The 15,650-nt window shown below is 40.2% G+C and overlaps 1 protein-coding gene across 1 annotated transcript in view; it reads right to left on the bottom strand.

Moving 5' to 3' along the window:
• AFF2 (ALF transcription elongation factor 2) overlaps nt 1-15,650 on the bottom strand; it is a 337,798-nt gene that overhangs the window by 150,814 nt on the left and 171,334 nt on the right. The window contains exon 4 of the mRNA XM_086619910.1: nt 1,732-1,776. Coding sequence (XP_086476036.1) covers nt 1,732-1,776 — 45 coding nt within the window. The remainder of the gene's footprint in view (nt 1-1,731; nt 1,777-15,650) is intronic.

Genomic DNA, 15,650 nt, shown 5'->3' with positions numbered 1-15,650 from the left:
TGCTCATCACACGTCCCTGTGAGACGGATCCCCAGAGACATGGAAACCTGCCAAATCCCTGCTCTGTCCACCCCAAGAGTCCCCCCAAGTTTAACAGCCTGTTGGTGGCAGGAGATGCTGCCGGCAGCGACAGGGACTCTGCAGTTCATCTCCATCTTCTGAAGACAACAGAAAGTCCTGCATGGATCTCAGCAGGTTTCAGAAGGAAGCCTGGGACATTCTGCCTCTGCTTGTTGACTCGAATTACAGTCATGGGGTAGGAAATACAATCACCTCCTCTTGATTAGAAAAAAGACATTTCTGCTTCCTGTGATTTATTTGCACAATTCCCACATTAAAACTGTCAACTGGATAACTGATCCCTGAAATTCGCTACATCACATTTCCTTTTGATGCTGTTTACTGAAAACAACTGCTTTCCCGAGCTAACAAGTTATTCATTCCAACTATAGCCATGAACCTAACTGAAATATATAAACAGGGGAAGAAGACATTTAAATTGCACCAAGTATTCCGCACAGCCTTTCAGCACTTTCTTTGCTTTTGCTCTCTTAGTTTCTATAGGTAATAAACCCCTGCTCACTTTGAAGGTTGAAACTAAATTTTATTTATTTCCTTGCATTCACTGCTGCTGGGTGCACACGCTGATGCATACTCCTCCCTTACTGCAGGTCTCCACATGCACGCTTCCCTGCCAGTTCAAGATGCTTCTGCAGTAACATTGACAACCCATAAGGACATGGATAGCATCCCAAGATAATGTGTATATACAAAACAGGAGCAAGTTTCCCAAACTATTTAACTCTGGATTTCAATGAATACTGAGAAGCCTATTTTATTTTATAAGCAAGAATAAGTCCATATCTTTGCAAACAAGTTGGCATGATTGTTACACATGATTTCAGGTCTGGGTTAGTTTGCAGCAGTTGCTCCTAGTGATAAGGATACGGCCGGCACAAATTTCCACTGAAATTTTATCCCCTCTACACTGAAAACCAGTAGGTTGGCTGGCAATCCCAGAGAGGTAGCTCTGATAGATGGCAACTCAACCTATGAAGATAAAAACCTAAATCCCAGATAGGGACTGGTGGGTTGCAAACCTGCCCCCAGACAAATCTCACTGCCAGAAGGGAACCCTGAAGTTGAGGTGTGTGAGAAAAGGTCTGTCTTACACCTAAAGTAAGGGAGATTTACACATATACAACTTGCTGTGCACACCACTTTTTCTTGTTATATGATCTTCTTGCAATTAGCCATGCTCAGTTTGGAGTGATGGGTTCAATTTTCTGTATTTGACCACTGACCAGAGCTCTGAGAAAAAATTGTCTGTAGGTCTTAACAAAACCATGAACGACGAGCAACTGTAGTTTGGGGGAAGAAGAAGACTGTAGGTCAGTCTGTGAGTGGGAGAATTAAGGCAACTCCACCTCAGGGTAGGAGAGAAATGTGTTCTGCAGAGACTCAAGAGAGACTGAGAGCTTAAAAAAGAACAGGAACATGTGTAAATTCTGACTAAGTCAAACTGGAAGATGCAGAGTATTAGGTGAACCGCCCTTACGAGCTAAGGAGCACCCTGGGCCTACTGCTTGGCTGTGTCTCTTTAACACAGACCCACTAATATGTTATTATTTAACTACAGCATTAAAGACAGCCATACAACCCTTCTCGCTGAAAAATGAAATAACAGACTACAATGATACAAAAGATTCAAAAGCAAAAGGTATTACTCACCCGTAATATTTCTTCCACACAGCTGGAGTCATTGGGAAGGGTAACCTAGGTTTAAAAAAAAAAAAAGAAATGTTTAGTCAGGTGCTGGATGCAAAGTTCAGTCACTACAACCACACAGGTGAACAGCTAACAAGAAACTGCCTCTGTTTGAGGACTGCTGTATCCACGCTTGCCGCCTACCAAATTTTCCAGTTCAGATCAACACAAATCATCAGCAGGACCTGTTTTGTCAAAAGTTCTTTTTTTCTTCCATGCTGCTTTGTGCTACTAACGACACTTTTGAAGCAATAAAGTTCTCTGATTTCCTCACAGCTGAGGACTGGCACTAGAATGGCCTGAAAGTTCTGTAATTGAAGAAGATCCCACTGTTACTCCTGTCGGCAGCCTCTGGAGAGAAGGCGAGGTTCGGTTTAACCTGCCGCATGCTGCAGCGAGGGACAGAGGTGATAACAGGTAGGAGAAAGCTGTTATCATCAACTATCTTATCCTACAGCTTAATAGGCTAACAGCCAAGACAGCTCTTAAAACTTAAACATATACTGTAGTAAAATACTGGTTGGACTGCAAGGGTGGCTGCTGATTTTGTTGTCCCTCACTTCATCAGCCTGTTGCAGGTTAAGTGTCCTCTGAAGACCGAACAGCACACACGAATCTACCTCGAGAGGCTTGACAGATATTCCTTCTCCCCTTAGAAAGATTCCAAATATCTATGCACACAACCACACCCATGGCACACACAGTAGTGCCCGTAAAGTCTTCTAATAGAAAACACTTGTTTAAATGATACTTAGAGCATTTGCCACATTCCAAGGACACAAAAGAGCATAAAACCTCTAAACAGTATGAACAACAACATAAACAACAGGTAGACATGACCCATATGTACAACCATTTTGTAGCACTCGCAGGTGGCTATGATGAGTCCTTATCATGGGGGTACCGCAGAGACAATATTCAGGAAGGTACCAAAAAACAAGTGCTTTGTACCATAAATATTCAGTGAGACTTTTCCACCCAACACTTCTAACTTACTGCCGTTGGTAACTAGTTTGGTAAAAGACACTCATGACTAAACTTAATCCCTACCATCCTAATCTGCTATAGAGCTTGACCAAAAGCACCGAACATGGCTATCCACCTATATTTCAGTCAGCACTAAGCTTCAGAATAAATCCACACAGCTGCAAAAGTCAAAGACCAGAAAGACCTATTAGGTGACCAAGTTCATGCTCCGTTAATGTAGCACATTTTCCCTATATCTTCTAGTACTGCCACTAGTCTGACTCAAAAACTGCAGGGAAATGGGTCTCCCATCCCTTCCCTTAATAAAATATAGAGCAGCGTTGTAAACTTTTTGGCCCTTTTTTGTGATAATTATTAAAATGTTGCGTTCAGTGTCACCTCAGCCTTTCTGTAGAGATCTTGCCACTAGTCAAAGTAACTCATTTCTTCCCTTCATGCTTACATCACACACAGACATGTGGAAATACACTCCACTTTTCTCAAATGTTGTATGTTTAACTTTTCCTTTCTTTCCTGACAAACAAGATTTTCCATCTCTTTGCCTTATTTCATTACTGTTCTCTGAATTTCCAACAGTTCATCAATATCTTAGTAAAGAAGTACTCAAATGAATATGACTACACTGCAGGGATATTACTGATTTTTATCTACTTTAGCAACTATTGATTACAATTTTTTGTAATATCACTTAAAAACGTTCAACTGACCGAAAAAAGAGTCTTAACTTTCATCCCCATTTTCTACTCAGCTCAAATTCTACCTAACAAACCTAGGCTGAGAACTTCCAGTGGATGGTCACCATTAACTGCAATAGGCATGCAGTCCACCCTCATACCGCATGACTTGATATTCCATTGCTTCATTGTGCTTCCTTCATCCCCCTGCTTTTCACTTAAATCACTTTTCTCCCTCTCGATACCTGCAGATTCTTTGCTGATCTGTGTTTTCCATACCTCATACCAACTCTCCATTCAGTAAGGAGCATCGTTAACTTTAACCAAAAGATTAGCAAGCACAGGTACTACTGCAATGCGCAGTGGGACAGTGGGAGTACATATGTCTCATACACTCCTGATTTTTTTCACTGAAAAAATTAGGATGTTGGAATACGAGGAAACAAAACAAATACAGCCCCAATAAGCTTGCAGTGTACACACCAACCACAAAATCTCTCACAGCAGGAACAGGAGCAGCCCAAAATCCAGCTGAGTGAGTCAGAGGGGGAAGAGTGAGAGCAGCAGAGATACAGAAGCCCTCTCTTAATATTTAACACCCCTCCCTACCATTACACATGCCATTTTCAACGGTTAGCCAAGACACCATGTGTATTCCTTTGTTCAGAAATGTCTTAATTGTGATAATTGTGTCCCTGACTACTAATACAGGGCAGAGCATGTTCCTACTTGTTTCACAGTCCTCTTCCAATTCACAGCCCTGTTTAAGTTTATGTTTCTTCAGAACTAATGATGATAATAACAATAAACATACCATTTTACTTTAATAAAGCCCACTATATATTATGCAATCACAACCAGCTTCTACTGGCAGCACTTGCTAATAACTTTAAATGCTCATGCATCAATTTAATTGTGTTAATGGCAAAGAAGATTTTAATGGCTTGACAGAACTTTTGTTCCCTTTGGCATTGCTTTGTTTTGAATCACTGATATTAAAGTAATGCAAGATGTCAAAGTGCTGTGATTGTCATATAGGGAGATCCAAGTAGGAGCTAGCACAAAGAGGAAAACATTTAGATTGATGCAAACATTAAAAGAATAATTATTACAACATGGCTATCAGAGAGAAGATCAATGTAAGAGCCTTTCAGTACATTACTATTAATGGATTTCTAAAGAAATGAGACCATTTTTCTAAATTCATGCTACAGTTGCACATTCTAAGGGACTTGAAAGGCACAGATCTATTAAAAACTTGGTCTATCCTGGAAAAAAAAAAGAAAAAAAACTCTAAACCTTTCAAAGTGTGAATCAAAACCTGCAAGTTTAATTGTCCATAAACACTTGCATTCAGCTAACAAGTGCAAGCAGGCTCACGTGGCACACCATAGGATCCAAGCTTAGATTCCTCAGGACAGAACGAAGCAGAGCAGATACAATATTCATCACCTTCTCGAGCACTAGTGCTACAACAAATTGTTATCAGAATTGCCATTAATAAAAAACCACATTCCTCCTGTAGTTTAGTCAAGATTGGACATCCATCCCATACTACTACTTTCCTAATCTAATAAAAATCAAGTAGTTCAGGACCCGTTATGTGATTCTCCACCCCTTCTCCTCTTCAGCTTTCATCAGTAACCAGATTCTGAAAAGGAGGGCACAGCTTGGATCTGTGCATGCTTTTGGTGCTTTTTTTTCTTCGTGAGCAGCATGGTCTTACTCAGCCAAAAAGACAGATTCCAGGAATTTGGCTTCCATAAGACCGAGTAGTTGCATTTCACATCATGAGCCCTTCTCTTGGCCGCAGCGCATTCATAAACCCCAGACTGAAGAACAGTGAATATTACATAAGCTGCAGACAGACGTCCTGAGGTAATAAAACTTCCATCAAAACACAAAGATTTCACAACAGCTACATGCTACACTGCACTCATCTTCCAATTTCATTTTACTCTGGCAAAACTCTTTTGCATCAAAATGCTTCATGTTTACTTTTAAATATTGCTTGCTAAAAAAAAAAAAAAAGAGGAAAAAAGGAAAGGTCAGATGGTCAAAATATTCCACCTAATACAAGCCAGTATTATAAGGCTCTCCACGTTTTGGTCTCACAAGAGAGAGAAGAGAACTTAAATGATGTGGAACCAAATGTTTAATGTATGGCTTGGATGGCTCAGTGCTAAACTTTAAAGGGAGGGAAGGAGGGCAGAAATCTAAGAGTGAGGGACTGGTAGCCTTTAATGTTATGCAGATCAAATGACACTGAGTGGATGGTTGCAATATCTGATAAGTCATGTTGATCTAACCTTCCATTTATTCATTCAACAGTTCCTTGACCACTCTTACCTCCTGAACAATTTATAACCTGCATGCGATCAGATTTTGTTTTTGTGGCACAGAAAAATCATATGAAGTCTCTTTTCCCTGTAATTTACATCCAACAGCAGGCATTTCTCAGAAACGCTAGCAACAAAATCTTCCAACAGACTTGTCAGAATAGTTCTGAAAATGCGAACGTAGTGTCAGAAACCAGAAATACACAATGCATAATGTCTTTGCCAGAACTGACCGACTACATTTTCATCTGGATAAACTGTCCGTGAGCAATCCCTCTGGCTTTGCTGATGCACAATTGGCATTCAACAAGTAATCTCTTCTTCCAATCTTTGTTTTATTGGAAAGATAAATGCAGCATGTTAAATGAATGTAGGAACCCACTCTCATTTCTTGCACACGAGCACCTATGTGCTTACACATTAAGAGCTCAGCTTTCATTGTCATCTCCTTTATCAAGGAACCCATTTTGACTCTGGGGAGATGAAGCTCATACTACTGTTTACTCCTTCGAACACAAATTGATTTTTCACTTGCTAGCATGAAAAGATCCTGTGCACGAGCCTTGATTGATCATTTCCAGTGTGCACTACACAGCGATAAGAAGAAAACGCTTAGAAAACCAGAGGCAGCAAATGCAGGACTGTGAGCAGAAGCCTTGTCCTGTGAATGCCTTCAGCTCCTGCCAGGCTTCCTATTAATAGAGGGTGCTTCTTTTTTTTGATTAATACAAGTGGGAAATGGATTGGGCAGTACTAAGAATAGCAGGGTTTCCAGATACAAGACGTTGGACTACATAACCTTTGAACATCCTTCCAACCTTTATGAACCTATGATTCAAGTTTTGCAAACTGCTTACTACAAATCTAAGAAGATGCAATACTTCACCTGCACTTGAATGGAGTATACACCATGCCTTTCCAACACCAGCTTCCCTTCGACTGCCATCAATATTTACTCACATGCTGAGGCTTCGTTTCTCTTCTTCAGTCATTCCTTCCATCTCTTCTGGACTTGTCCCTTTTCTGACAGCAGCCTAGCCCTCAGCTGCCCTCTCACTACACGTTTCTCCTCCTAAGGAAGACTGTTCCACATTTACTCGTGGCAAAAATTCACACTGCTGCTCCAAGCCCACTGTTCAAACCTTCTTGGGTTGTTTCACAGTTCCTGCTTATGTCTGTTTCCTATCTCGCTAAAATTTCATCCCAAAAGGGTCATTCACGTTAAAGACACCTGAAATAGATGTCAAACTATTCTCACTAGCTGGGAGGATCTTGGCTCTTCCTTACTAACTTTAGTGCAAATGGGTAAGAATGGGAGCAGCAAAAGTGTAAGTAATGAATATTGCAACCTGAGTGGTATTTTCTTTCTGGTGCACATGATATTCATGAGGTTATCATCGACATATATTAGGACTGTATATTTGGGCTCTGGAGGAAACTGAATGAAGTCAAACATGGAGGTATTCAAAAAAAACCCAAATAAAATTGCTCCCTTGGTATTCAAATACATATATGCGTTTTTCACAGGGTTATTAATTCTCAAGGGACTCATTTGCGGGTCCCAAATAATGTATATCCACTGTTTTCTTTCAGTACCTCCACCATCCTGGAACCAAAATACCATGAGAAGACTACATTTCCCATTATTTCAACCACCAAAATATCTCCTGGGGCTTATTAAAAGGTCTGTGAAAATATATACTTTAAATATATAGAAAACTAAGAGAGAAAGAAAAACTATTGCCTAAAACAAAACACAGAGAGTTGCTCCTCTGTTTCCCCTTAATACAAATACTGCAGAAGCAGTTGTGTCAAATATGCATTTACTGGAGAACCTGAAAACATGAAAAAGTTTTAGGGAGCAGACCGAGTTGTTCAGCTAAGACAGTCCAGTTCACAGGCAGTGCCGCTCCTCCAGTGGTGGATGGAGAATTTTATGGCTCTTCCCTCAAGTAAAGTATATTTGCTAAGAGAAACAACTTACGTGGTCCAAACCAGGACTGAATCAGACTCCCGCTGACTTGTGAACTTCCCAAAAGGTCTCTGGTTCAGAAGCCAAAACTGCCCACAGTGGCTACCTTTAGTTTCATACAAAAGCCAATGACTGTGATATGCTCCTCTCCAGTCACCGTGAGAGCTAACAAAATGGTGCAGTTACACCAGGTTGGGGCACTTGGGCCCATAAATCAAAAGGAATTATAGTTTGATTTTCCTACAATGAACGCAGCTTACAATGACCTCCCCATCAGAGCAACCCCAACTGCAAGGACAATGTTTTTTCACTGGCATTTAGTTCTGCTACAGCAACTTTTAAACCAGACTGACCTGGATGTGACAATTATATTTTTCTTGTTCTTCCCAGTGCACGCTGTATTTAGCTCATTTTTTCTTTTACATTTCTTTGATGTTTTCTTTCGACAATACCATTTCAATGTTGATCAGCATGAAATAGTCTCCATGAAAGCACAATATGCTGATGTTCAATTTAAACTCAATGGTTCTCCATTATTTTCATGCAGTAAATTGCCAAACTCTATTAGGGAGAGAAGCCTGATAAAGTGATCTCTCACTTCAAGGTCTCCTGGGAGTTTTTTAATGTAGGTAAGGCTGCACATTTTACTTATGGAATATTCTGAGTGTAGCTTTTTGAAGCTTGCTATGATGATAATACCAAGTCACTGGTAATGTCAGTATTCAGCCAGGCCCCAACAAAAGTGGCATTTGCAGTACTTAATTTGTGACCAAAACACTGGCTTGCATAAAGGCTGTTACAACCACTTAATACTGACAAAGAGCAAGGAAATTTGGAACGTCACATTTTCTTTTCTTCTTTCTTCCTTTATTCCTTCCTGTCTCTCTCTCCATCCCTCCTCCTCCAATGACCATAAGTATTTATTTACTTGTATAAAATAAGTACATTTTCTTACGTGCCTTGGTATTTTCACCTTATTCTGGAAGAGGTTACCTTATACATTTCCATTAAATTGAGGATAAAAGGCACCCTGACCTAAAATGCCACCGTGCACTTGTCCACTTGAAACATCAAAGCCTGACTAACAGACTATGCAACCCTCTGGTGCGGTGAGATATATGGTGTGGCAGAAATAAAGATCAAGTGTCTTTCTTGTCTTACCTTTACCAGTGTGAATGAAATCTAACTCCTCTGAAGACAATGAAGCAGTATATGCATAAAACGAGCGTGAAGGGAGTTCAGCTTCCAAGTCTACTCTCCCTCAGCTAGGGGGATGTAAATTAGACGTCATATTTATTCTCAGTGTAACCCTTTGAGTAGAACCTCTTGGAAATTATTCAAAATCCCTGTACTACACAGACATAGCTGTCTAAATTTAATACAACTTGGAATTGGATCTCCTTTAAATCTATTCCACATTAGTGGAATTCGGTGTCTGTTCCCAGTACATGCCAGCACGAGAGCAAGCAGCATCAGGCAGGAGTTCTGTAATTTCCTGCTAAAATAGTAGCAAGGTCAGACTGTGGCCTTGGTGACACGACTAAAACTCCGCTGATGTCACTGAAGTTGCATCAGTGTAACCTGAAGCATTATTTGACCTCATGAATTCAGACTGTAACATTTCTTTTGAGGTTTTAAAGAGGAACCTTTTTAAGCATCTATTTACATCTGACAATACCTTTAGGTACAAGAATACAGTGGGTGACTGGGTCGGTTACCCATTCCATTTCTTTTTTTAAAGGAGGTATGACTGTCCTCACTGAAAAATGTACTCCTGGGTTTAATTTGTACAGTAGTTTGCACAGCTGCAAGGCCAATGCTGGGACCCAAAATAATTGCTCTGAGCTTGTTTGTAAATTAGTTGTTCTCCTACGTCCCTCCGCCACAGCCACAACTTGCAGATCGCGTCCTCAGACTATCTTCAAAAAAGAGGGTCAGAATTCAAAGGGTAAGGGCACAGTCTTGCCCAGGGGGAAACAAAACAAACGTATTTTGAAATATCTTAGGGTTTACATACCAACGCTACCTGTTAGCATAACTAGTTCACACAAATATATTTTTTACGCAAACTTCAATCGAATAACTAAAATCCTATATATAATAAAAGCCATTTTCCTTTTATTCATAATAACAAAATAGCACAATTAATGATTATGTCTCCATTGGGATTGGATCCAAATTCAGACTACATTAAGAGCCAGATCTTATGCTCATTAAATAGTAAGACACACGATTATCCCAACTACCACTGAATGTCATGGTTATCATACAAAAGGGGAGCTAAAATAACACTTTTTGTACAGTATGGAACTTAGAACAAAGAAAATCTGATTTTGAATGGGATCTTTATGGCCTCTCTTTTAGTTACATTTCTAATTAAAATGCTTTGATCTATTAATACCAAGGGACGCTGCTAAATGTATTCAACGCAGAAGTTGCATACTTTTCCTGAGCTCCCAAAATCTCTTAGATCTGTGTGCACTTACGCTGCGTGCAGTTAAACTGCTCACTAAAATGAAAAGATATCTAAGAATAACTCACTTCCATTAGATTTATAAATCACATTAATTAATTCTACATCTCCAGTGGTGTAGAGACCAAACTCTAATGCGAGATCTAATTAAAGAAAAGGGAAAAAAAAAATTGGAATTGAAACACAGAAGTAACTGTTTAGCCTCAAATTAATGAGGCGCTATGCTAAGCAAGAATGTCCATAAATCCCTAATGAGGATTTTAAACACATTAAAACTTCCTAATACAAAGTGTTTGCCTTCCTTTTATCCAATAACAAATAAGCCAATAATTTTCTGCCTCTAAATGACACTATTAACTGTCATGGCATGTTTTATTTGACAAACCCTCCATTCAAATACAGTAAAACCAATTAATTTGCCTGCTGTGAAATGTGTTTCTTGATAGCTTTTATGTGATTTTTTTCTTCTCAAAGAAATGTAAATAGGAGGTCAATGTAGGTGCCTGATTCTGCTTAAAAATATGTCGCAATAACTATAGATTTTCTAGCCAGTTTGCATGTCAAATGAATTGAAAGATAACCTCTATTTTCAGGTCATCAATCACATAATGGTCTCCTGATAAGTAAACAGTCACAGAGTAATAGTTTTATTACCAGGGAAATGGTCCCATATTTGAGCCGCGATAGTTGCAAAATTACCGCTTTGTTCCGTTATAAATAACGGTTCGCAATCGGGGCGCGTGGCCTCTCCGCCGCCCCGTCGCACCCGCCAGCGGCCCGCGGCCCCACGCCCCGCAGTGCCCCGCCGGCCACCGCGGTCAAACCCCACATCTTTCCAGCGCGAGGATGGCGTTATGTTGCCTGGGTTTTTTTGGTCAGAAAAATCTATAGAAGAAATAAAAAAGAATTCTGTGGTTTCAGTGGTCCCTTGGGCCCCACTTAGTAGATCTCAGCAGAGAAAGGCAAGCCTGTGTTAGGGCTGCTCCGTGATTAAGGCGTATCTGAGTCTCCGAAGCTCTGCTACGGTTTTGTCACTGGGAAGATCGGTCTACTAAAAAGTACACATTTTATACTTCAGAAATAGACTTTTTTCAGTCTGTGCCCACTATGAGAACTGAAGTGCACTGTAAATTGATGGCAAAACAGAGGATAATGCATGGCATGCCATGGTTTATGGGGCCTAACTGAATGCCAATTAATCTTTACAACACATGTACGGTTCCATCAGCTCTTGCATTGCATCGTGATCACATGGAGACTGTGGTTTCTCTGCCTCTAGACGGAAACACAACTTGAAAAAAACCCACGACACACCACATACACACACAGAGAGAAGGAATACGGAATTAAATAAAACAAAGATGCCTACCAGTGCTGAAAAGGGCATAACTGCTCACTTAATCGTCTGCAATACATTATCAACCAGAACTGGGTAATTTATGTAGCATACCATGACAGCTGATTTCCAATTCACACTATCTTGTACGTGTGTTTCTCATTGAAATAAGCAAAGAAAATCTGTAACCTCACTCGAAAGAGCAGTGCCAAGGCTGCCTGACACGTGAGGAGGGCTGGTGAGAAGTGAGACTGGGACAAATCAAAGGCAGCAAAAGTCCGCTGCAGCTCCATTAGCCACTGTCCCCATTACGGAGACACATGGCCCCAAACACTTATTTATTCCTTCTTCCCAACAGAAATTCCCGTTACTATTGTTAGAAATTTTTGCCGTAGTGACCTTTCCGCAGCGATGTCTGGAGAAGCAATTTATATTTAGGTATTATCATCATATAAAATTATATAAGTATGTATCCAAATAAGAGAAAAATGCATTATGCAAATATCCGTATTTTGCGCCTTAACTACAATCCCATTTAATAAGCTTAGGAATTGAATTGCAGCAGTTTCAAAAAGTAAATTGAAGAGACCCTTTGTCTTGCCTGAACAGTGAGAATAACATGTTCTTTCTATACACTCTCATTTAACAAAAATTCCCCAATTAAACTTTAAAAAGCACTTAAGTGAGAACTATGCTTGATGCAGTCAAATATCAGGAAATCAATTTCATGATGGATATAAGCTTTTGAGCTTCAGATACTGCATATTGTAACCTGTATTTTGCCCACTTTGAAATCCAATGTTCCTGAGGTCTGAACTAAGCTCCATCTCTCCAGAATGCAGCTGCCTGCACCTGATCTTGTGGATAAAACATAAATTAAAAATTAGTTATATTTTTGAAAAGGATCTAATATGATATCCCACATCAACAACTTTTACATCTACTTCTTAATCGAGACATTGAACCGGGCTAAGACCACCTGACATTATTTCACTTCTGACCTTTTCAACTGTCAAAGCAGACAGATTTTTATCCTACAAGATCCGAGCCAAAGCCTCAAAGGTGCAGTGCCAGAGCATTAATCCATTTCACTAGACAGTCATTGAAATTATAATTGAAAGTTCAACTTACTTTAGCATTTTATGCTGAAATACTTCTGGCAGCCCAGGGCAGAAAGTCAAAATCTGGTTTCCAATAGAGACCATTTCCAATGGTTTCTAAATGTTGGCAGTGAAATTCCTTATTGTCAAAGAGATCAGCAGATGCCACCTTCCATTAATTTACTTTCTGTGACTGCTGCTCACTTCAGGAAGCCTTTCTGTACCTAAGGATGCTGACCTACTGCCGGATCCCATCAGAAACAGACTAGGAAAGACACTGATTTATTAGGAGACTGGGGACACTTCAGGGAAATTCCCCACAGCAGCCGGGGCAGATCCCATCCCTCCACTTATTCTGACTGATGCCATAAGTAGAAAAGCGAACCTGCATAGAAGACATAACACAGATCTGGAAAAGCTCTGAACTCAACCTAAATCAACTGACTCACATGTATTCACTATCAAGAGTAACTCCAGAATCTGAAGAATCCATAGACAGCTTTGCCTCTTCACCAACAGGTTGTCATAAAGGAAAAGGACTTCTGAATCTGAAAATAACATCCCTGTTCTAAGTAGTTGGTGGGCTGTAAATCCTTTGTTGTGATATTCTGGAGCTGCCCAGAGGTCTTTGGCCAGGAAGTTCCCTATAAATAACAGTTTATTATTCTTAGACTAATCTCAAAAGCTATCTAAACAAGCATTTAGGTTAACTTGGAAGACATGTTTCATTAAAACCTAAATGTCTTTTTTCTTCATTTTTACAGTTGGGGCTGACTAGTAATTCTTGGCATCTTACCCAGAGGCTAGAAAGTTTCGTTTTTGGGAGTGGGATGGCAGAACAGGGAACATAAGATCTAATACCTATTATGCAATGATAGGCCATTTTATCAATGTTTTCAAGACTACTATATTATTTTCTCTATAAATTGTACTGTCTATATCTGCACAAGGACTCTTAAATCCTTAGCACCAGGGTATTAGCCCCTTAATTCAAAGCACTGAGAAATAATGCTGCAGCAATGCATGAGCAATGAGAAGAAAACAGCCCTGAAGACCACATTAACTGGGCGTGCATTGGTTCTCCTTGAGGCGCAGAGATCTTAAGCCTCAGCTCTCAAAGTCAGACCATTAAGGCAAGGAGAAAACAGAGCAGCTCCTGGGCAATGCAAATCTCACAGAAGGGCATCCGAGACAAATACCAGAACTGCACGATACCTTGGGGACATCAACAGTGACATTAGCAAACCTTCTGTACCCTTGCAGAGGGTGTCTTGGCACTTACTGCTCCAGCACCTTTAATTACTTCGCCATTATCAGCCCCGACCGAGATGTCTGTCTCCTGCTCTGCGTGTGTGTGTGCACACGGGTGTGTATGTATTGAACTGAGGGTATATCTATTTTTCCTTCCCTTTCTTCCTAATTAGATCTTAAAGGCAAGACAATCTACCGAGCTATGGACTGCTGCTAGCGTTATTTCACACACACAGTGTGACCCCTCCTACAGCAGATCTGTTTGTGCCCAGGTCCTGACGCAGCACAGGCAGCAATTTTGGATCCCTGTCTATCCAGGGATATCACCCTGGATTACTATTACCTTCAATTGAGTTTGCTGCACCGTACTCAATCCACATACCCTGTGAATGATCCAACACACAACTGCCGTTGCCTACAATGGGTTCAAGGAAACAGGCCCTTTAACAGTTAGCTTTCATAGAAAATGGTTTTATTTTACAAACCTTATAGTAAATATCCTGACAAAATTGATTTAAGTAGAAAATAAAAGAATTTTGAAACCACAGACGCAGAGAGGATTTGGGAATTCATATTTTCACTTTGCTAGAGGCGTACTACAACTTTGGGCAAGTTAATTAACTTCTGCTTTTCTCTGTTTAGGCATCTGTGTAAACACAATAAGCAATATATAACTAGCCACCACCTAGTCATAGCAGGAAAGCAGTGGTTTGGAGATCCTCAGCAGGATGGTGTCATATAGGAGTGACATATATACACAAAGCTGTATACAGCTGGAGATTCCTGACTGCTGTAAATGTCAATCCTCAATAAATGGTTTGACCTTTTTTATCTATTATTTACATTTTATAACTGAAATCAGGTCTGACACACTGAGCATTTCAGGGGAATAAATGCAGCTTGGGGATGATTTTGCAGTCTCATGTCTCACATCACACCCTTGAAATGCAATGATCTCCCCAGAAATACAATGCTGTCTTGGTCCTTAAGCCCCAAGGACCTCCCAGCATCCGTTTGCTGGCTGACCTAACAAGCCAATGAGCCCATTATCAGCATCTCTCTATAAGCCAAAGAGGTTTCTTTTAGTGGAACTGCTTAAAGCATGTAGCAGCTTGATCTTAGAGAAGTTATTCTTCAGGCATTTAATTGAGATCTTCCATGGGCAGAGTCACCTTCTGGATGAACCCACTTCTGCACTGACTAAACAGAGAGGCCAGGGTCACCACTCTGCTTAATCAGGGCGTCTCAGTCAAAGACTGAAAGTTAGGTGAATTAAATATGGATCACAAAACCCACAATTGCGCTGCAGCTCATGTGCCAGGCTGAACTCGCAGCGCAGAAATGGAAGCAGATGGGGAATTTATTCCCCATCAAAGAGTGGCTTGGGGATCCAAATGCAAGACTGAGAGCCAACCACTCTTGTCAAGCTAGACAATGAGCAATTTGCTGTCTAATGATAATTTTGAATTGGAGGGAGGCAAGGGAATTGCTTTGATTTGGACTTAAAACAATATTTTAAAAACTTTTCAGAAAGCTGAAAATTTGAAATTGCTCATATTGTGTTGTTTTAAAAAAACTTCACCGTGACAAAAACGGACGTGTCACCTACTGATTCCAACCTGGTAAAATATTTTCATGAAGAAAACAAAACAAAACAAAACAATGCAGGAGCTCCAGAAAGAAACAACATAGAATTTGTTTTAAAAAATGGAAATGCCAGTTACGGAATTGCCGAAATGTCTGCTTCTGAT

Source organism: Tauraco erythrolophus, chromosome 13 (genome assembly GCF_009769465.1).
Source record: "Tauraco erythrolophus isolate bTauEry1 chromosome 13, bTauEry1.pri, whole genome shotgun sequence".
NCBI classification, from domain to species: Eukaryota; Metazoa; Chordata; class Aves; order Musophagiformes; family Musophagidae; genus Tauraco; species Tauraco erythrolophus.
This window is presented reverse-complemented; position numbering and strand designations above follow the sequence as displayed.